The 24,223-nt window shown below is 39.5% G+C and overlaps 1 protein-coding gene across 3 annotated transcripts in view; it reads right to left on the bottom strand.

Annotated features, from left to right (window-relative positions):
* Positions 1–24,223, bottom strand: part of SLC25A26 (solute carrier family 25 member 26) — a 165,982-nt gene that overhangs the window by 119,198 nt on the left and 22,561 nt on the right. For all 3 annotated transcript variants that reach the window (XM_012473770.3, XM_021666778.2, XM_021666777.2), the window contains exons 4-5: positions 6,059–6,163; positions 4,826–4,873 (exon numbers count right to left, since the gene is read on the bottom strand). In XM_012473770.3, the coding sequence (XP_012329193.1) occupies positions 4,826–4,873; positions 6,059–6,163 (153 nt within the window). The remainder of the gene's footprint in view (positions 1–4,825; positions 4,874–6,058; positions 6,164–24,223) is intronic.

Here is a 24,223-nt window from a genome sequence, read left to right as displayed (position 1 = left end):
CACAGTAGGCACTCCAAAAAGGACTGCTGAGTGAAGTTTGCGGACAAAAGACATCTGCTAAGTTTAACTGATTTCTGCTTCTTTTGAAACAATTTGCTTCACTCTGTTTTCTTCCTCTATAAAAGACCTTCTAATTCACATCCAAGAGTCTGAGGCTGCTCTCCATAATATTTTCAGGCCAATGGCACTGAAATCATCCTGGTTATGAAAGCAGCTATGATTCTGCTCCCTACTTTCATCTTACTGCAGTAATATCACTGCACCAGCATGCTTAACCACATCTAGTTTGGCAAAGATCACGAGAAAAATGAACACTGAAAGGGTGAGGTAAATAGCGTAATCTGCTGACCTTGCTTAGTCTCCATCTAAAATTCACAGTAACTAAAATAATTTCAGAGAATATCAGGGATAAGCATGCAATCTCCACAAACATCAAATGCAGTCAAAAAAAAAAAAAAGTGCGACAACATTCACACAATCTAAAGAACACACAGAATCTATCTTATAATGCATGGACCCAAACTTCAATCTCATTCTCATCGGCAACTCCTAGGGAGAGAAACTAAAGAAAAAATGGCATACAGAATAAATGTATACATTTCCAGGTGATTCTCACTAAGGTTTTGATTTATTTTCCTACTGAAACAACAAACAAGCTCTTGGCAAAAAGATTTTATATTGGTGCCAGAATAAAGTAAGAATCTAAACTATAATGCAAAAAAATTTGCTTAAAGCAGAAGTATCACTTCTTATTTTTCTCATTTTTAGAAGAAGCTGTGTTTCATTCGGCAATAATTCTTCTCTTGTTCTATCAGAGAATCTGTACAAAAGCAATACCTCAACTAAAATCAAGTCTGAAGGATCTTTTATAAATATGCATAATGCAGAAGACCTCAATTAAATTTCCAAGAAAACACTGCCATTTTGAGTAAACAAAGTCATCTCAGTAAGGTCACAATACTTTCAAGGATTGCAGCCTAGAAATTAATTACCAGCATGACGTATGTCAAAACAAATTTTCTAAAGAACAGAATGCAGTTGCGACCATGTGGTTTATCTGTTTGTATGCAAAACCAGTATTCTCCGCCATGTAAATATATTCATTTATTCAGCATCTCTCAGAAAAATCAAAAAGGCTTATTGCCTCACTTTTTCCTCACCTAGGTGAAATCTAAGTAACACATGTTTAGTGAGTCAGAAACTAAGTACAGAGTGAATATACAGCATGGGTGATATTTCTGAAAGGCAGAAGTTATCTCCACACAAATAACTAATTTTGAAACATTAAGTTTGCCTTAAAAAGTTCTTCAAACATCTACACCAACTAGGTTGTTAACCTGTAAAAAACCAAAGCTTTAAGTCACATGTAACAGCACTGTTAGGTCCTAAAGATTGTAATCTCTAGTTAAACACAATAAAACTACCTGAGAATAAAATGAAGGATTTCAATGAATTCCAGTATTTGGTCAATTATGGCAATATTTAACAATTATGTTTCAGTATCCCAGGACCTCCAAATAGAAAACGCAGATGCAGGGCACATGTATGCAGGTTCTTACTTATGTTTTAACAGAAAATGGTGTCCCAAACCAGATTTCTCTTTTATCTCACCTATCTGAAAACAAACTCTTGAACTTCAAGACAGTCGCTTCTATGTGAAGCAAAGATTATAACATGCTTTTTTTTTCTTTTTTGAGACAGGGACTCACTGTCACATAGGCTGGTTGGAGTGCAGTGGGACAATCATGGCTCACTGCAGCCTGGACCTTCCAGGCTCAAGCAATCCTCTCACCTCGGCCTCCCAAGTAGCTGGGATTACAGGCACTACCATGCCCAACTAGTTTTCATATTTTTTATAGAGTCAGGGTCTCACCATGTTACCCAGGCTGGTCTTAAACTCCTTGGCTCAAACAATCCACTCACCTCCACCTCCTAAAATGCTGGAATTACAGGTTTGAGCCATCATGCCTGGTCTACATCATGATTCTTGCAGTAATATACTGAAACTACTTATTGATGGTAAACTTTTGCTCTTTCAACCAAAAACAACAAAAGAAAATTTCCCATGTGCTGAATCACAGAAATTTAAAGTTAAAAGGCAAAGAGAGGTAAAGTGGCTTGCCCTGGGGCACACTGCACTGTGAATCACCTGCAGTGCCAAGACTCCAGTCCAGACTGAACTTCCCAGCTCATCGTATTTTGTTATCAAGAAGCCAAGGGCTAACTGCCTGATACAAACTTTTGAGACATCTATCTCTTAGACCAGCGGTCCCTAACCTTTTTGGCACCAGGGAAAGGTTTTATGGAAGACAATTTTTCCATGGACCGCTGGTGGGGTGGATGATTTTGGGATAAAACTGTTCCAACTCAGATGATCCACCCACGAAGAGCACACAACCTAGATCCCTCACATGAGCAGTTTACAATCAGGTTTGTGTTCCTGAGAATCTAATGCTGCTGCTGATCTGACAGGAGGTGGAGCTCAGGCAGTAATGCTTACTCACCTGCTGCTCACTTCCTGCTGTGTGGCCCAGTTCGTAACAGGCCACAGACCAGAACCAGTCCACAACCCCCGGGTTGGGGTCCCTGTCTTAGAGTGCATCTTTCATCACCAATTTTTCATTAGTTCCTCATAATTCAGTATTTAACTTGATGTCTTATCCTTAGTAGTTATTTCTTGTTTTTTTTATTTTTTATTTTTGAGACAGAGTCTCAGCCAGGCACGGTGGCTCACACTTATAATCCCAGCACTTTGGGAGGCCGAGGTGGGCGGATCACGAGGTCAAGAGATCGAGACCATCCTGGCCAGCATGGTGAAACCCCATCTCTATTAAAAAATACAAAAATTAGCCGGCCATGGTGGCACGTGCCTGTGGTCCCAGCTACTCGGGAGGCTGAGGCCCAAGAATCGCTTGAACCCAGAAGACGGAGGTTGCAGTGAGCCAAGATTGCGCCACTGTACTCCAGCCTGGTGACAGAGCAAGACTCCATCTCAAAAAAAAAAAAAAAAAAGAGAGAGTCTCGCTCTTGTCACCCAGGCTGGAGTGCAGTGGTACGATCTTGGCTGACTGCAACCTCCGCCTCCTGGGTTCAAGCGATTCTCCTGCTTCAGACTCCTGAGTAACTGGAAATTACAGGCGCCCACCACCATGACCAGCTAATTTTTGTATTTTTACTAGAGACAGGGTTTCGCCGTGTTGGCCCATTTGGTCTCAAACTCCTGACCTCAGGTAGTCTCACTGCCTAAGGCTCCCAATGTGCTGGGATTACAGGCATGAGCTACCATGTCGGCCAGTAGTTATTTCTTCTTCTTCTTTTTTTTTTTTCATTTCATTTTAGGTTCTGGGGTACATGTGAAAAACATGCAAGGTTGTTGCATAGGTGCATACATGGCAGTATGATTTGCTGCCTCCCTCCCCTTCACCTATATCTGGCATTTCTCCCCATGCTATCCCTCCCCAACTCCCCACCCCCCCGCTGTCCCCCCCCTCCCCCCCAACAGACCCCCGTGTATAGTGCTCCCCTCCCTGTGTCCGTGTGTTCTCCTTGTTCAACACCCGCCTATGAGTGAGAACATGTGGTGTTTGATTTTGTGTTCTTGTGTCAGTTTGCTGAGAATGATGTTTTCCAGGTTCATCCATGTCCCTACGAAGGATGTGAACTCCTCGTTTTTAATGGTTGCATAATATTCCATGGTGTATATGTGCCACATTTTTCCTGTCCAGTCTATCATCGATGGACATTTGGGCTGGTTCCAGGTCTTTGCTATTGTAAACTGTGCTGCAATGAACATTCGTGTGCATGTGTCCTTATAGTAGAACGATTTATAATCCTTTGGATATACTGAATGGGCAAAAACTGGAAGCATTCCCTTTGAAATCTGGCACTAGACAAGGATGCCCTCTCTCACCACTCCTATTCAATATAGTACTGGAAGTTCTAGCCAGAGCAATCAGGCAAGAAAAAGAAATAAAGGGTATTCGACTAGGAAAGGAGGAAGTCAAATTGTCTCTATTTGCAGACGACATGATTGTATATCTACAAGACCCTATCACCTCAGCCCAAAATCTCCTGAAACTGATAAGCAACTTCAGCAAAGTCTCAGGATACAAAATCAATGCGCAAAAATCACAAGCATTCCTATACACCAATAACAGACTTAAAGAGAGCCAAATCAAGAACGAACTGCCATTCACAATTGCTACAAAGAGAATAAAAGACCTAGGAATACAACTAACAAGGAACGTAAAGGACTTCTTCAAGGAGAACTACAAATCATTGCTCAGCGAAATAAGAGAGGACACAAACAGATGGAGAAACATTCCATGTTCATGGTTAGGAAGAATTAATATCGTGAAAATGGCCATACTGCCCAAAGTAATTTACAGATTCAACACTATCCCCATCAAGCTACCAATGACCTTCCTCACAGAACTGGAAAAAACCACCTTAAACTTCATATGGAACCAAAAGAGAGCCCGCATAGCCAAGTCAATTCTAAGCAAAAAGAACAAAGTGGGAGGCATCACACTACCAGTAGTTATTTCTTAATATTTCAACTATAACAGACATTTAGTCACCCTAGAATAATAAGTCAGTTACATGGCGGGCCATTCTGACCACTGAAATTGCTCTTCCAGCAAACCCGTTCTACCCATTCTTTTAAATATAAAAACTGAGAAAACTGAAGAGTGACTATAATTTCCCTTTTTGATTTTTTAAACCAAGTTTCTGCAAACATATTTCTAACTGTTAAGAAGTATAAACTTACAGAACAAAGCACATCATTCCTTTGTACTTCAATAACAGAAAGTAAGTGACTTACCTCTCTTAAAACTGTGCTTTTATATCCTCGATACAACCCTTGGATACCCTGAAACAGACAAACGGCTAAGAGTTCGGAAAGAATAGCAGAGATTTCTGAAGGACATTCTGTATGTAGCAGATGTACCTGCTCTCGTTTGAGTTCTAAAACATTCACAATTGCCACAGTTCTATAAGAGGTTAATGATTCTAAACTGGCCTAAGGTACATACTATATCTTATTTAACTTACATATCTCTGTAACTGGCTCCTAAGGAGGCTCAGATTAGCTCCCTTTGAAATAGGCACATCTCTAACAATAAAACTGACTACATATTTACTTAGTGTGAGTTGCTGAACTCTACTAAATATTAATTATGTCATATGTAATTGCTATAACATGTCTTCTCTTGAAAAGAACATTTGAGATGCTTTAAATACATTTCCAAAAGCAAATGCATACAAATGCCAATTATCCTTTTGTATAACAACAGAATTATATTTATAGCTTCAAACATCAGAAATTCACTCATAATCTCTCAAAGCAGTGTTCAATAATTCCAGACAAACCTGGATTAACCATCCACATAGTTCAACAAGGAAGCTATAATAGCTTCATCTCATTTGTACAATTAGATATTCAATGTCTCCTCACCTAGGTAATAGCCCATTAGAAATAACTTTTCCAAAATCGAGACTCATTGAAAATTTCCATGTGATTGATTTTCTTGTTTTAAAAAAAGGCTTCTATAAACACTATAAAGGAAAGTAGCTAAATGCTCCACAGCCAGGAAGAATAATTTCTGACTGAGAGCTTCAAATGCATCATAAAAGAGGAGCTACATTTTGGTATAAACACTATGACACCAATCACTGTTATTAGTCCTGTACTATATTTCTCTTCCACGGACCAAAAATACTATAGAGATATTTTAATGTAGTATCTTTATTCATTTTACATATTTACAATTTGTTTCACATCTGATTCCAGAAGAACTGCAGGAAGATTACAATTCAGGATACACATACTGTAGTAACACTCAATGTTACGCTTAGAGATTTGAAAAACATTTAAAAGAAAATACTCAAAAACGAATAAAAGGCAAAGATAATCTTAGCAAAAAATTACTGTAACTGGACATTAAATTTAGCTCTAAAGTTTTCTCTAAGGTCCTTTAGGATGAAATCCACAGTGCTCATATTAGCTACTATGAAATCTTAACAAAGAAAAGAAGAGTTTAAAAACACATCTCACCTCTTCATATAAGATGTTAGAGAAAATCCGAAATGTTCTTGCAGAAGCAGATACCTGTGCCCTCTGCTTAACCACTTCAGATGGAACGCGAATCAGGCAGGCAACCTAAAAGATAAATTTAATTATATCCTAAAAAGTAAATAACTGCTATAAAAACTGCAATGTTTTTCTAAGTGAAAATTATAGTAAAAAGGTACAATATGTAGGCTTGGTGGAAGGTGTCAAAAAGTTTGAGTTTTTTTTAAACCTAAAACCATTGGACCGTTAAAGCACGTACATTGTTCTGTCAGCACAGAACCTTTCCTGGCTTGTCCAGCATAGATCTTCCCAACTCCTGCCACATTGTTCCAAGAACACCTGTCTATAAGCCTCCCAATGGCAACAAGCACATTTACTTATTCTGAATCCCTAACATCCAGAACTGCATCTGGCACATGACATTTCAAAGATGCATGATGAAGGATGAGCCAGAGGAACCTCTGGTTTACTAGAAGTAATACACACATCTGTAGAGGCAAGCTGACCATCAGTTGGTACCCCACCCTTTCATCCCTCACCACCTCCAGCCCCGAGACCTCTCGATCACGCAGCAACTGAAAAGGGACTCCCAGCACCCTTGTACATTCTCCTCCAGCATTCCAGCAGACGTGGGTCATCCTCACAGCTACCAGACAATAAATGATTCTAATATCGCCTTTGGTGACATGCTGAGGACAGGTATATGTCACCTCAAATCCACACTGCAAGGATTTTATCTTTACCCTATAAAGGTAGCTTACTTATTTTCAGAAACAGAAACAATAAAGAATTAGTCAAACCCAGAGGAACTCTGCCTACAAAAGGAAAGGCGGCAAGGTTGGAGAACGGGTGGTAAGGTAGAGGGAGGAAGATGTATAAACAGACATTTAAACGCTTTAATGGAAGTCCTGTATTTAAGCCTCTACACATCTAGCAGTCTGCAAAGGTACAAACTTTTTCTGCAACTTAGATTTCATATACATAACCTAGAACAACAAAGATATAGCACTTGGGAGGCTGAGACAGGAAGGTCGATTGAGCCCAGGAGTTCGAGACTATCCTGCAATCAATTTAAGAAAACCATCCCACGAAAAAGAGTACACAACTCAAAGATGCTTTTTGATCTGTATTCTCCTGATTCCTAATCAGAGATCAGTACTCAATATGGAGTAAAACATAAGGTTTTGTCTGCCAAAAATTAAATGGTTCTAAGGCAAAGCTCTATAGCAAACTTACAATGTAAAAAACCAAATAGGAAATATTTTATGGTTTGCAAACCACATGGTCTCTGTCTCAATTGTTCAACTATGCTGTTTCAGCACAAAAGCAGCTATACATAATAACGTATCAATTAATAGTCTGGCTATGTTTCAGTAAAACTGTATTTACAAAAACAGGTGACAGCTTGCTAACCCTTACTTTAAGGGAATTAGTCTTGGAAAGAGCCGACTGGGCACGGAATAGATGTAAGCCCCAGCACCCCACGACAAGTGGGACAAAAACACCATGTGATGTGATTTTAGATGTCATGAAGTCAGCTGACATGGGCATATCACCTCTAAAGCTAGAAAATAACAATGCTTCATGCTGATACACCACAACAAAGGGTATGGTTGTGGTAACAAAGGATTTATTACCTGAAGTTATTTTCCCACCAAAACTGACAAGATTTACAAAGCAATATAATCTGATTTCCAGTTCTTCATTCACCAAACATTTGAATGCTTCTTATGCATAAGGTTGTCTGTAACTTGGGTCGACATACTTTTCCACTCAGTCTCCCTTCAAACTGATCTAATTCAGTTCAAGAAATACATACAGAGCCAGATACCACACAAGACATTCCATGATAAAGACGACTAAGATGATGCCCTGGCCTCAAAGATCCCACAAATACATATAAATCATTTCAGTAATATATGGCCAGAAAAGGGGAGGCATGGGCAAAGATTATGGGAAATGCAGAGGAGGGGTATTTAGTCCAGTCTCCAGATTCAGAGAAACTGCCACAGATTACACCATTATAGAACGTTCCGGATGAGCCACAATGAGCTGGCCAGAAAGGTGGAAAGGGCACGGTGGGAAGAGGGAACAATACAAGAAAGCACATTAATACAAAAGCAGGGCGTTTAGGGGAATCAGTGGCAGCCCCCACCAACACAGCATTCCACAGCCAGCAGCCACCCACTCCATTCCGTATTACTAAAGTACCAAATGCAAGGTCAGGAGTAATGACAGGTAAGACTGGACAGACCAGGCCCTGTATAACATGCTAAAGAGCTGGAACTTCATTCCACAGTCAATGGGAACACTTGAAAAAGCTGAAGCAGTGGAATGACAACGTGTGCTAATGGAGATCACTCTGGCTGCAGTGCACAGGACAGCTGGAGGGTGGGGCGGGGAGAAAGGCAAGAAGCAAAGGGGGACCACGAGCCAGAAGGCAGGAGATGGGCTATGAGATTGCTACAGCAGTTCTATAAAAGATGTCTGGTAATGAATATGGCTCAGATAAGAAGGGTCAAATCTGAGGAAAGAGTCAGGAGTAAAATGCACCGGACCTGGTGACTGACAGGAGGTTAAGGAGTGAAGAAGTAGGGAGACAGTAAGATGCTCCTGTTTCTGGTTTGGGTAATGGGTATACAGTGGTCCCTAAACATAAGATTAGGGGTCCAAGGAAGAAGAGGGAAGGTAAGTTCAGACTAGGCAATGGAAGTCTGGAGGACAGGTAAGGGGCTACGTCCAGCCAAGAAATGAATATATGGCTATAAAACTAGAAAGTAACAGGGCTGCGAATACAGATATGGAAGTCATCAGCATACAGATGATGGCTAAAACCAAAACAGGTAACACCCAAAGAAAGAACCAAAAAGAAAGATCAAAAGCCAACAATGGAACCCTGGGAACATCCATTTTTGAAGGACAAACAACAGTGGGTACAACGAAAGGGGGTACATAGTGTCACAAGGCACACCAACCTTCTCTGGCGGCCCAGCTTCTGACTCTCATGTGTGGGGGGCTTCCCAGGTAGGGAATACAAAGGGAGTCAGTCTCTCCCTTCCTGTCCTGGCAGGAGGACCACCATCAGGTAAGTTATGTCTTGCTAATCACCACTCCTGTCCAGGGGTCCAATTCTAGAGCTATGCCAGCCAATATGCATGCCACTAGCCCATGAGGCCATGGAGCACTTGAAAAGTGGCAATTGAGATGTGCCACAAGGGTTAAAAGACAGATTTTGAAAACTGGATATAAAAAATTAATGTAAAATATCCTGTAAATAATTCTTTAAAAAAAGAGAGAGAGAAAGATGAGGTCTCATTATGTTGCCCAGGCTGGCCTTGAACTCCTAGGCTCAAGCAATTCTCCCCGCTTAGTCTTCTGAGTAGGTGGGACTACAGGCAAGTGCTACCACACCCAATTAATAATTATTTTACATTAATTATAGAGTGAAATCTCAATACTATGGATTTGTTTGGTTTAATAAAAGGTTATTAAAATTCATCCTAGTAGATGTTTTCACTTTTTTAAATGTGGCTATTAGAAAATATAATTTCACCTGCGTCTTACATTATAGCTCCATTGGACAGTGCTGTTTGGAATGACTGGGAGAGCTGAACATTCATTTACAGAAATAATTGCTTTTTTAGATGCAAGTACCAGGACCATGACTATAAATGACATTTAATTATGTCACTTATTTGGTGACAGGCAGTTCAACATTAGTCCAGAACCTCAAAGTCAACAAGAGGCCAGGCTCTCCCTATCCTTCCGCCCAGCCACCCAGCTCCCTTGACTTCTCATCCTGAGGTCTCCTGACTGTCCCCATAAAAGACAGCTCTTATGTCCTCCAGTACCACTTCATCACAACGGAGTCCAAGGCAAGAAGAACAGGCCTCCTCTCTCAGATTTCCCCCAGCAGACATCTCCTTGCATGTGCTGGCCAGAGTTGTATGACGTGGCCACCCCTTATTAGGGAGGCGGAGAATATCTACATCTAGCAAAGCGTCAGGAACACGGGACACAAACCAAATCAGTATCCTGAGGGCAAAGGAGAAGTCAGAAGCAATAGCGTCTGCCAATCTTCCAAAAAATATTCTTCATTCCATAAGTCAGCCAGGATCACGCTGATGGCAAGCAACTCAGCACCCTACTTGATGTGCAAGGGGGCCAGAAGCCTCAAATGGAGATTTGCAGAGCGATGCATCAAGAGTCTCGAGCAGTGCATATATGCGGGTTTATAGAGTTCACCAGAATTGTTTCCATGGAGTGGCTGGGGTGGGAGATCCATTATGGCCAATTCCTAAGGGACTGAGAGAGATGAGCAAGTGTAGACTACCGTAGGGGGAAGGCGCCTAGGTGTTGGGAGATGGATTCAGAGGTACGAGGGCCACAGGGTCAAGCAACAGTGTGATTTTATTTAAGGCAGTAAATATTTGTACATATGACAGGGGTCAGTGCTATCAGCAGACAAATGAAGACCTTTCGTTGTACCCACTGTTGCTTGTCCTTCAAAAATGGATGTTCCCAGGGTTCCATTACTATGCTGATGACTTCATTTGTCAGCAGACAAATGAAGACCTCACAGGAAATGAAAAAAGGTAGAGTCAGAAGCCTGAAGCTCGAGTCCATGCCTCTCTGTCTGTGAACAACTCACTTCAGAAGGGCTGCCCCTCCGCCTCGAGGCCACCCCTGCATCTAAACTGGACCTTTCGTTCAGGGCTCAACTCCAGGGAGGAATGAGCAGTGGTCTCGCTGAGGGTCTGGTCTGTAGCCCTAGACTGTGGCCCCAGCTCTGCTAGTGAACTCTCGAGTGTTGTTTTCCTGGCCTTCGAGAGTCTTTTTTATTTTTAATTCATTTTGAAATTCAGAAAACTGACAAAAATACATATATACTTATACAATTAGATGCATATAATTTTTCTTGACTTGGACCAGAAATCTTTATGGAATGTTTTTAGGTCCTTATTTCTGTAATTCTTAATCTCCAAAATTATATCTTATCTAACCTCAAAAGATTCCCTCCCTCCATATTCTTAATTCCCAAATAAGCTTTCTTACTTGATGTTTTTTACTTATTAACTTATACCACATAGTTTGTAAAATATATTTCCCCTTCTGTTAAACCATAAGCACCCTGAGAGCAAGAAGACGGTATGCACCACACTTACTAATCAGCTGATGTATTATTTTATGTCAAAAGCAAACGAAACTAGCCAGGAGGAAACAGATCAGCAAAAAAATCATCATCATCAATTTCACAGAAATAACTTCTCCATACTCTAGAATTTACATATAAATATACATAGAAACAGGGTGTCGCTCTGTCACCGAGACTGGAATGAGGTGGCACAGTCATAGCTCACTGCAGCCTCAGTCCTGGGCCCAAGTGATCCTCCCATCTCAGCCTCTGGAGGAGTTGGGACTATGGGTGTGCCACTAAACCCTGCTAATTTTTTCATTTTTTTGTAGAGACAGGGTCTTGCTATGTTGTCCAGGATGGTCCCAAACTCCACCTGCCTCAGCCTCCCAAAGCACTGGGATTACAGGCAGGAGCCACGACCCTAGCCTAATTTTTTTTTTTTTTTTTTTTTGCCTCTTCATGTATTTATTGCCTATACATGTACTTAAGTAAAGAGCAGGGAAAAAACAGAGTAGGATTACACATTTCTTCTTTTCTACCTATCTATATTTTCTAAATTCTCTACAGTTAGCATTTATTATTTCATAAGTTTTTAAACATAATTTCAAAGGTAAAAGTGTTTATTATGGACCAAAGATTTTAAGTGAGGGAGAAAAAATAAAATGAAAGGACTAATTTAAAATACGCTTTCAGATGTCAACCTACCTATTAGCGTTGACAAAAATGACCTATTAAAAATTCAGTAACACTAAATCCACAAAAACAGATTAAACAGCTTACCAGTAAGGCCAAAAATTGGGTATAAGTCTAACGAAACCTACATGAACCTAACAGGACAGCTCCCAGCAAAAGACATTCATTAAAGAAATGAAAATAAATAAATAAGAAAAAATAAGAGAAAGAAAAGGGTACACTAACTCCTTGTATTTTTCAATTCAAGAGGTCAAGAGTGAAATCCGACCCCAATATGTCAAGAAAATAGGAATTGTCTACTTCTGTGGTTTGGTATAAATATTTATGGAACTTCATGCTTCATAACCCTCCACGTTCTTACTATTATGTTTTTAGTTCTTAAAAATACAGATGCAGAAGAAAAACCTTGAAAAGGCTCTCCGACAAAAAAACAATCTACCTAGCCAAGGGGTACAAAGCACCCAGCATGGCTTCCTGACTTCTGCTGGGTGGCAACTGTAGCATAAGAGAGGCGCTACAAAGTAACACCTCTGCTTCCTTCAGTACCTCCGGTGCCTTCCATTTGGTTTTCTATTAACTCTGATCTTTGTTAGATTTGAATTTGAGCTACAACAAAGTATTTCACTGCGCAAGAACAAAAACATGTTACAGTATTATGGTTCTATGAAAGGAAATAAAGGTAATGTCATCTGTGGGTCTCTTGGTAATAAATCCATTCTGTAGAGCTTTCTTTCCTCATAAATCTGAGGTTCAGTATGCATCCATGACACAGGAATGGTGGCATTTTCACTAAACCCAAGAATGTTTTATACGTTAAAGTTCTATCTAAAAACAAGAACTACTAAGGTTTTCCATAAAGTAAAAAACATGCTCCCTCCATACTTTATCAACATCAGAATGCAATGCTGGCCTCCTTAAATATACCAAACTATGATGAAACCTTAGATTAAAATGTTGATTAAATAATGATGCCGCTACCAAGATTTTTCTTCCCTTGACATAAATAAAATCTTTTCTGTTAAGTTTTTAATTGACTGCTCAACTAAGGCCTGAATGTTTCCTTTCAGTATTTATTAAATGAAACAACAATAGCCAGGTGTGCGTGCATGCTGTCCCAGCTACTCAGGGAGGTTACAACAGGAGGATCACTTGAGGCCACAAGCTTGAAGCCAGCCTAGGCCACCTATGAGACCATCTCTTTAAGCAAAAACAAAAACCCAAGATGCAAGACTACAAAGCATAAAACTAAGTGTCTGAAAGGGAAAAAATTACAGTGAACTTCAGCCTCACGTTAGATAAGATGAGTGGAGGAAGAGAGAAGGATGCTGCTAAAATCTCTGGTTCTTTCACTGCCACAGACAAGTTCCCTTCCTCCAACATATCACCACCAGGGTTTTACAATCATACCCTGTCCTCTTGCTCTGGAAATGCTCTTCAAATTCCCTAAGTATCCCTAATCATACCTTTTATTAACATTACATCTTCTTCACAACTATCTCAACACAGTTAATGCAAAAAAAATTCTATTTAAGACTTTTCTCCAAGAAACTCCATCAACTACCTGCAAATATTCCTCTGATATTAGAAGCTAATTATGTCAGCATTTTATACGTAAATCAATCTGAGATCATAGAAGTCACCGAAGGTCAGAGAGCTACTCAACTCAGGAAGCATGGGTGAAACCCAAGTCTTCCGATTATCATCTCCAGAATTATTTTTCAATAAAGATGTCATACTTACACACACCTAATGCATTTAAAGCTTCAAGGTTTAATTTCAGCTAATGCTTCATGTTTCAACAGGCAACTCTATAACAAATCCAACAGAAATTTAACAATACACTGAACAGAGCCAATCGAAGTTTCATCATATTCAAAGCAAAAGCTACTTTGGACTTTACAGAGCAAACTTAATGTGGCAAATTAGTAAGACGAGAGGTCAGGGAGAGACCCTAGGAAACTATAAAGATTGCTGAAATGCAATTTGTTTACTTGTATTTCATTTCCATATTCTCTTTGTAACTCCCAAAATTCTCTTTAGAAAGGTCCAATTAAGAATACTTAACATCTCTTTCTATACCATCATTTAAAAATCAAAAACCTCTATAACAGTTCATTTGTGTGTGTCAAGTCTGCCATCTTCTGCTGATAAATGGAATCACAGCTGTTGACAAAATCAATTTACAAATCCTAACTCACACTCCTTAGATTTTAAATTTTACCTACTTACATTGGGACCTATGTTCATCAGATCTTTCTCCCTTATAAGACTCTTTCCAGTCACGCAAATAAGTTCAATCGTAGTCTTCCCTCGCCTGAAAAGACTGCTGTCACAGATAATCCAGACTACACAAGAAGTCTTCTCAATGAAAACATCTATCAACATTTAGGCCCTGTGTCTAAAATTCGTTTACAGAATTTTATGCAACCCAAAATATAAGCCTCAAATGGCTTTTTCGCTTTTTTACTTTTCCATAACAGCAATGAGCCATGACTTCACAGGAGGTGACAAACACCCCATGGATGGATTTATAGATTCCTACCAATACAAAAATCTGAAAGTGGAGGAGGTAGCAATGGTGACTGTATTTGCTTCCCATTGCTGTTCTAACAAATCACCAAACATTTAGTGGAATAAAACACAAGCTTATTATCTATAATTCTGAAGGTATGAATTCCAAAATGGGTCTTCCTGAGCTAAGATGGAGAGGTGTCAGTCAGGCAGCATTCCTCCTGGAAGCTCCAAGGGAACATGGACTTCCTGCTTTCTAGGGCTCCCCTCACTCCTTGGTTTGTGGCCCCTCATTCTATCTTTAGGCCAGCAGTACAGCATTTTCAGATCTCTCTCTGACCTCCACTCCCTCCTCCTAAGGACCCTGGTGATTACACTGAGCCCACCCGAATAATCCGGAAAATTCTTCCCACCTCAACATTCTTAACGGTATCTGCCAAACCTCTTTCCCATGTAAGGAAACATTCAGAGATTTGGGGACTAGGACATGTTTATGAGGGAGGGAATTATTTTGCCCATCACAGTAAACAATAGCATATTCTGAAACCTGACCTTTTCTTAAGAAACCAGTTTTGTGACTCCTTACTGCACAAAATATACTTATCGCTACTTCTGCCGATTTTTAAATACCGCATGAAAAAGAAAACAGAGGTGCTCCTGGAAGTATACAGAGAAATATTTATATAATTACTCATTCTGCAATGGTGTTTTATTATCCATAATAGCTGGGAAACCTGGAGCGCATCACTAAACTTCTTTGAATTTCAATTTCTTCATCTTCTGAATTGATATTCCTCCCAAAACTAGGAAATTCTAAAAATGGGCCACATGCAGCAACTTGTGTGAAATGGGGCTAGACTACTGAGTCTTTCTGGGCAGAGTCCTGACCCTCTCTCTCTTTCATCTTCTTCCCCTCTATGCGTGTGAGCTCAGCCTCAGATGGCTGAGCCCGCTGCAAAGATGGGGCATGCTTACTGAACTTAGCTCACTAGACTCCATTGGAGAATTCAAGCAGGTGCACAACACACATAGACACAACAAACTAAAAGGCATCCATGATGAAAAACGCACTGAAGGATGTTACCGGAAGGGCTTCTGAAAGAACGAAACACACAAATGTTTACTCAACATTTTGTGTGTCAGATGCTAGGCTGGACACTTTGTAAGTGCCATATCATTCATCCTTGTAACAACTGTGACTGGGATGGCATTAATCCTGTTTTTCAAGTTGAAGAAAACAGCATTTCAGTTAAGGCAAGTAAATGGCCTATAGACACACAGCAAATACGTGGACAAGTCACAAATCTGATCCTGATCTGTGTAACTTGATGGCCTCTGATCCATACCATGCTGCCTCCCTAAAGACATCCCCAAATTCTCTCTAGTTATTTAACAGATGGATCCAACTTACTAAATGCTCCTCAAAAACAGGGATCAAATTTCTTATTCTGTGTCTCTTAGCACCTATCAATAGTGTTAGATATACAACAGGCTCTCTAATTTTGAAAAGCACACAATCACAAACCAAAGCAAGTAAGTGACAGTGGCATTTAATTCAAGAACCCTGATCTTAACAAGGTAATATTTTAGGAAGTAAATGTCTATCACTGACAGAGTACAGGCTCACTCCGAAGTGGCTAAGCCTAACCTCCTTTGGTATTTTGGTCCTTTGAGAATAGTATTCAGTTTTTCCATTCACAATATAGTGACAATACCTGACCAAGTTACACTCCTGTGGCTCAGAATGGTTTCTTCAACTTCGTCATCCTATATGAAAATTACATTGTATCTATAAAGCTCAACTTAATTGTGTTCTATAAACTGATGCAGCTCTTCAATAAAAAGCTACCACAGAGCTTCCCTTCCCTTTTGTCCACTAACTAAATAATATAATTGATAAAATACACTCTCCCAGATCATGAATCACTACCATCTGAACTAACACTGCATACTATATTAGAAAAAGAAAATCCATACAACAGAAAACAATCTGAAATATGTTAGAAAAGGAAGTCATGGAGAAACTGGGGGGGTGGGGGGCAGATAGGGTATGAAGTTCCTTTCTAAAGGCTTCCCTGAGAAATCTCTTCAGCACATTCATGCGTGTACTATATATAAATAACTACAAGCAAGCTCATCACCACACACAGATAATGCAAAGCCAGGGCAAGCCCTGATCCTCCTGTGTCCTGACCCTCTCTCTCTTTCATCTTCTTCCCCTCTATGCATGTGAGCTCAGCCTCAGATGGCTGAGCCCACTGCAAAGATGGGGCATGCTTACTGAACTTAGCTCACTAGACTCCATTGGAGAATTCAAGCAGGTGCACAACACACATAGACACAACAAACTAAAAGGCATCCATGATGAAAAACGCACTGAAGGATGTTACCGGAAGGGCTTCTGAAAGAACGATCATCTTTCCGCCAGCTCTACCTCTTGAACATCTCTTGAACTCACTCTCTCCCTCTACATCCCTCTGCCCTGGCTGTGGTTCTCCCTGGGGATTTCTTTAACAGTCTCCTTATCTCCACACAGCTGCCAGAGGACCCTCTTAAAATTACAAGTCTGATCAAAAGATAAAAGCCCAACTCCTTACCACAGCAGGCAAAGCCCTGTAGCTCTGAGCCCCTGCTTCACCTCAGGGTGACCCGGTCACACTGTGCTCCAACTTTCTGGAACTTAAAACTACCTAACAAAAGCTTTTCAGAACTCCAACATCACCCGCTGGCAACCACCCACCTAACAAACCATCCTATTCTAAATGCAGGGTAATACAACTGTACTGTAACTGGGATTCCTGCTAAATGAGTAGATTTTAGCTGCCCCTGCCACAAAAACAAAAACAAAAACAAAAGAGTAATCATGTGCAACGATGGATATGTTAACTTACTTCACTCACTGTGGTAACCACATTACTATCTATATGTATCCCATATCATGTTGTATACCTTAAATAGATACATCATTTTTTAAATGAATTCAATGTAGCTTAAAGGCTGGCTATTCTATGAATCAACACCCACCCACCTACCCCAATCCAGAGAAAATCAACCACTCCTTTCCTTCAGCCTCTCACTCTACCTTATACAGATGCTCCTCAATTAACGACAGGGTTATATCCCAATAAACCCATCCTAAGTTGAAAATATTTCAAGTTGAAAATGCATGTGATACCCCTAACCTATGGAACCTCATTACGTTAGCCTCACGTTCCTGAAACTTGCTCAGAATACTTAAACCAGCACAGCTGACAGGGACATGCACTGTCCAGCATCTCCAGAGAGCGTCTTGTCACCTATCATTAGCCCGGGAAAAGATCAAAATGCAAAACTTGAAATGCAGTTTCTACTGAATGCATCTTGCTCGTGCACCATCATAAAGTCATTTAAGTAGAACCATTGTAAATCAGGGACCGTTCATAGTTCCTTTTCATAAAATGCCTGTGCACTTACATGTCCATCTCCATTAGTGCACTTACATGTCCATCTTTAGTGCACTTACATGTCCATCTCCATTTCTATACAGCAAGCCTCTAAAAGGCAGTATCTTATCCTGTCATTTCATCCTCAATGCCTGGAACATATTATGGACTTCAGATCTAAATCCACATCACTAAGTAAAGACAACAAAAGTGGTAAAGGAATCTAAGATGAGCTGAACAAAAGTAAACTATTACAAAAAGGAATCAAAGATGCACAAGTGAGGAAAGAATACAAAAGAAAAGGGGTCTGGAAGGCAGGTTATTTTTTATATTGTTGAGATAATTTTTTTGTGTAATTCTTATGGTTTAGGGTTGCTAAGAAGGAATTTAAAAGTCTGCCTGCCTTATGTATTTAATGCCCTGAAGGAAGACTCCCAGACATGCTGAAAAAGTAAACAGGAAAACTGGGTGAAAGGTCCCCATAATACACGGATGTGGTTAGACACATCAAAAAAAAAAAAAAAAGAGAAGTGCTTGTTCAAGTGCGCTCAGGTATCTGACAGTTCTGTTTCAGCTTCTGTGTTTCCTGGTAACAGCCATACACGTCTACCTTCATTCATCTTTATATACAAACAATCACCATCGTCAGCTACACTTCACTGTGGCCCAGGGCAGCCATGTTATCATCTACTCAATCTACCCCCCACAATTCAATTATACAACTGTGCACAGATATGGCAAAATATTCCAATTGTAAGTGACAGTTAATCTGTACTGATTTTTGAGTATTTCAAAAGCATGATTAGTTCAAAAGATAAAATACATTTTTTAAAGTTTTTCTATTATCATGCTCAGTGATTCTTCTTAGAAAAGGCCAGTGAAGATCATGAAGAATGCTGCATACTTATTTTTAAAACATGATATTAAGTATATAAACAAAATAGCTTAAGCTCCCACTAGGGAAAACTCAGTTACATGTGCACCATGCTCTGGAGTGACAAACACCACAAGCATCTATGTGTTCAATACTTTAACCAGTGGGAAAGCTGAATAAAAACGACATGTTTGCCCCATATGCTGATACCAAACAAGACCCTAGAACGGACTGTGGTACAAAGGGAGTCCACTGGCCTTGTTCGTTGTTAAAGGAGCTAAACCGTAAAACAAGTTGCCTTCACCTACAAGGCTCTATGACAGCATGGGCCTTGGAGAAAACCTCAGTGAGGTTTCAACACATTCTAACTGCAGTAAAATCTAAATCTACATGTCTGAGTTCACTGTCACCCTCAAAAATGACCAGTTTATCAAACTAGCCTTTTTAGGTCTAAAATATGTCATTTTGAGGAGAACAGAAAGAGTGTTTGATCTACAAGTGGTATACCCAGTGTTGTGACCTACTAAAATATGATATAGGGAACAACCAAGCCAATTCAGTAAAAATATTTACTACCAGGGTGTAAGTTCAGATGTTTTATGTGCCTAGATTAGTGGGATTTAAATATTGGTGAATTGCATAATCATCTAGAAACTGTGTTTAAAATACAGGACCGCTGATGTCAGCTCCAAAAATCTCCATTTGTAACTAGCTACCTATGCAATTGATTGTGAAGTATGGGCAGATGCTCGTTGGGCCTTCTTGGGAAGTACTGTTAGAGGCTATCAGAAAAACATTTTCAAAACATGATATAATTTATTTCCTAGCTTTCTCAATCTCGAGTGAGAACAGGACTGTAAAGGACACTTGAAAAAGACACTCTAACAGCATCTAAGTGTGTGAGGATGTGAACTCGTCACCTGTGCACACACATTACATTCACAGTTGCTGCTTTCAAGGGCAAAGAAATTTCAATGTTTCTTCATTTCTGACAATATGAAGAAAGACAAAAGTAGGATACAATACAACAAAAGTCAAATCTTAAAACGTTTTAAGAAAAGAAAATCACTACCACTAGAATGTTGTAGCATCTGTAGTGGTAAAGTAAACCTGCTCCAACCTCTGATCTAATTACAGATTCTACTTCTCAAAGGGCTTTTTCTGTCTGTGATGAAAACTGAGCTGTAAAATTATTGAGGTAGGGATTTAGAGATTTGGCACAACAATCTCCATAATAAAAATGGCACAAGTGGGACCCTTCTTGCTATTGTTACATGTTAAATCTTATTTGATTGATTTGACTGTATTCCAAATTGCAAACATAAGGTAGAAGGTTGTAATTATAGTTTTACTGATTGATCATTAAGTTTTAATCAAGCTGTTGCTACAGGGAATGGTTATTATTTTGGCAGTGTTCTTTTGTTTCTAAGATTCCTTCATAGTTGCTTCAAGAAAGTAACTGGCTATATTCAATACCAATAAAATATGTTATTGTTTCTAAGGAATCTGTAACATAATTACCATATATCAAAGCAAATGTGTTAGAGAATAATGATTGCACTGAGGTATTTCTTATTATCTCTAGGTTACTATACCTTTGTGATCACTGACAGCTATAAATGTTTTCTATTCCTATGTCTTTTTATTTTACAAATGAAAATGTATCTCCTCTAAATTCATCTGTTGGTTTATCTTAATCTTAGCAACCATACTTGCATGAATCTGAAATCAAAAGTTTATCTTCTATGAGACTGAAACAGGTTACTAAAACAAGAAAAGAGTAATATGTATATAATCATTTACTAAGAAAACTGAAACTGAATGGCTTCAGGAAGTTTTTTGTTGTTGTTGTTTAGTTCAAAAATTATTAGAGCATCAGAACCAACATATCCACAAACTTCACAAATTTGGCAAACTTCTCAGCATACCAAACTGTAACTGAATTTAAAGTCCACTTAAGGTCGATATTGGCAGGGTACAGTGGCTCACAACTGAATTACAGTATTTTGGAAAGTCACAGTGGAAGAACTGCTTGAGGGCAGGAGTTCAAGACTAACCTGGGCAACATAGTGAGATCCCAGCTTTACAAAATTGTTTTAAAAACTTCGCCAGGCATGGTGGTATCTGCAACACCACCATGTCCAGGTAGCTAGTCCCAGCTACACAGGAGGCTAAAGTGAAAGGATCACGGGAGCCCAGAAGTTAGAGGCTACAGGAGCTATGATCACACCATTGCACTCTAGCCTGAGTGACAGTGAGACCCCACCATTCATTCATTTGTAAATGGGTGTGTGTGAACATCAAGAAGTACTTCATGTGGAAAGTCCTCAATCTACATTCCCAATTGTCCTCTTAAGATTCTCTAGGAATTGCCACACCTGGTGGCACACACCTGTAGTCTCAGCTACTGAGGATCCCTTGAGGCCAAGAGTCTGAAGCCAACATGGGCAAACTACCAAGAGCCCAGCTCCATGGAAACTATAAACAGGTGTTTGATATTTTGGCCTTACCAATTCAGGGACCAAGGAACCCCCAAGAGACACAATCCCATAAGAATGTCCTTATCTGTTTTAACTCCAGTCTCATGAATACTTGTTTCCTAATCTAAAGTCTACCTACCCCACCTCCCATGCCCAACAGTCCACATGCCAAATGTTATGACGACATATTTGGAAATCTTAAAAACTTTGAGCCTTTTTCCAAGGCTCCAATCTTTTTAAATATTAGTTACAAATATTAGGAGCATTAGAATTTTTTAGAATTAGAGTATTTGTAGAACAGGACTTTCTACCAATAAAAGATACACGATTAACATGAGAAATCTAATAGCTACTATTTGCCCTACCTATTATATCACTTTCTATTTTCTTGGACAGAAAGTTTATAAACTGAAGAAAGTCTGCCCTTCAACATGGCAAACTAGCTTTCAGGCAAGATATCCCCATGTGAAATGAAGTGGCCAGGTTCTTTATTTGCTGGTTGCTCTCAACAACATATCAACAAACATAAGTATATATAGTCCAAACTAACAGTAAGTAATGAGACTGCGATGTCAGAACGTAATCATCGAAAATAATTTTAAAAAGAAATGAAGTACTGACAGATGCTACCACACGGATGAACCTGGAAAGCACTACACTAGCTGAAAAAAGTCAGTAACAAAAGGCCACATATTATAGGATTCCATTTATATGAAATGTCCAAATAAGGCAAATTCATAGAGACAGAAAGTAGACTAGTGGTTGCCTAGGGGTGGGGAGGGTTGGGGTGAAATGGGGATTGTGATTGCAATGGGTAAGGGCTTCCTTAGGGGAGTGATGAATGTTTTAAAATGGAGTCTGGCAATGGTTGTACAACTCTGTGACTATGGTGTAAACCACTGAGTTGTACACTTTAAATGGGTGAATTGTATAGTATGTCAACTATGTCTCAATAAAACTAGTTTAAAAAAATTATCTCCTTTATGTTAATTTTTACTTTTCTATTACCTCTTTTTTCCATATCCCTAATTCACTATATTCTTAAGCAAGGAATATTAGGTTACTAAGCAGTTTGTAGATTCTTGTTCAAACTTTCTAAAGAAAAAAACTGCATCAAAAACCAATTCACAATATAACACAATTTTTAAATGTAAATGTTATAAAGGCTAATTCATTTCCCAAGTTTTCTACGTAAACATATGCCATTACTGTTCTAATCACAAAGAAAAATGTGATTTGCTAAAAGGCTTACAAACTTAAGACTTGTTCTTCACTGTGCTGTCCATTTCTATTATGCCCATCACAAGGCTGGGGCGTTAATAGGACTGCATGACTACCAGGCTGTGTGATTTGAAAATAACACGAATAAGCAACAGACAAGGCTGTCCCTCAGTATTGTGCAGAAAGGGTAGGGAGAAAGGTAAGTTAATGAGGTTATGAAGAAACTTTTATTTGTATTACACATTTATCTTCTGCATTAGTTTTGAGGTGTTTAAAAAAAAAAAACATAACCTTGTTTATGATTTCCGTTTAAAAATATCACTTTCGGCCAGGCACAGTGGCTCATGCCTGCAATCCCAGTACTTTGGAGAGGCTGAGTCAGGAGGACTACATGAGGCTGGGAGTTCAAGACCAGTCTTGGAAACATAATGAGACCCCCATCTCTTCAAAAATAAAAACAAAAGTATCACTTATACTTACCACTTACAGTATTGTGTTCTACTTCAACTCAAATTATTTACAAAAGAAAGAGTTTGTTTTTTAAACACATGGTAGGAAGAGACTGCCTATTTTTTGTCATTGTTTCCAATTTTACTTCATTATAATGACACGACAAATGATCTATAATGACACTGTCTCTGCAGTATTCAATAAAACTTGCCCTGTGGGCTATTACTATTTTTATTAAAGTTCTGATTATGCTTGAAAAAAGGTGATCTTGTTGGGTGCAAAGTTTTACATGTATCAACAGGCCAATCTTGCCATGTGTTGTTCAAATCTTCTATGGCCTTAATAAGTTTATGTCCACCTGTTCTTAATGCTTTGAGACAGAGATGTGACTATCTCCAAAGACTATAGTTTTGTTCATTTCTCCTTAAAATTCTGCCAGTTTTTGCTTTGTATGTTTTGAGACTATGTTATTCAGTACAGGTTCAGGCTTCTTACAGCTCCTGAAATAACTGTTCCTGTATCATTATACACTGGTCTCTGTTTTTTGCCTGAAGTATTTTTTCCTAATATTAATATTATGCCACAAACTCTTTTTCAATTAGTATTTCTCTATCAGTTAAGGTTTCATCACTGTGAGTGATAAGGATAAGGATTATAAAGATCTGAGCAGCAATTATGGGCGCTAATTAAGCAGTTTGTATAAGGCTGCTGCTTCTGCATCTAGTGTTTGGATAGAAATCAACAGGCAGGCGGCCAGGCGCAGTGGCTCATGCCTGTAATCCCAGCACTTTGGGAGACCTAGGTGGGCAGATCATCTAAGGTCAGGAGTTCGAGAACAGCCTGACCAACATACAGAAACCTCATCTCTACTAAAAATAAAAATTAGCCAAGTTTAGTGGCACATGCCTATAATCCCAGCTACTTGGGAGGCTGAGGCAGGAGAATCACTTGAACTAGGAGGCAGAAGTTGTAGTGAGCCGAGATAGCACCACTGCACTCCAGCCGGGGCAATAAGAGCAAAACTCCGTCTCAAAAAAAAAAAAAAAGTGATATGGTTGCTCCTCCTGTTTCTAAGAAATCAACGGGCAGGCAACAGGGAAGGAAAGATGGATGCAAAGTGGGAGAAGAACAAGGACAGACTAGAACACACATTTATTTCTCACCAGCCTGTGAGAGAACTTGCAGTATAAGCTGGCGCCCTGCATCACAGAGCCCACAAATCTGACCTAGAATTTGGGGAAGCTGATGGAGAAGAACCAGTGGGAGCTGGAAGCCAAATGCCAACATGGTAATAATACAGCAAAGTCAGTGACAGGGCGTGTGAGCTGCAACAATGCCTGACCATGTGCTAACCTTCTA

This window comes from Aotus nancymaae, unplaced genomic scaffold (genome assembly GCF_030222135.1).
Source record: "Aotus nancymaae isolate 86718 unplaced genomic scaffold, 86718_ANA_hifiasm-v0.15.2.pri h1tg000046l, whole genome shotgun sequence".
Classification (NCBI taxonomy): domain Eukaryota; kingdom Metazoa; phylum Chordata; class Mammalia; order Primates; family Aotidae; genus Aotus; species Aotus nancymaae.
Note: the sequence above shows the minus strand (reverse complement) of the source record. Positions and strands in the feature narration are given on the sequence as shown.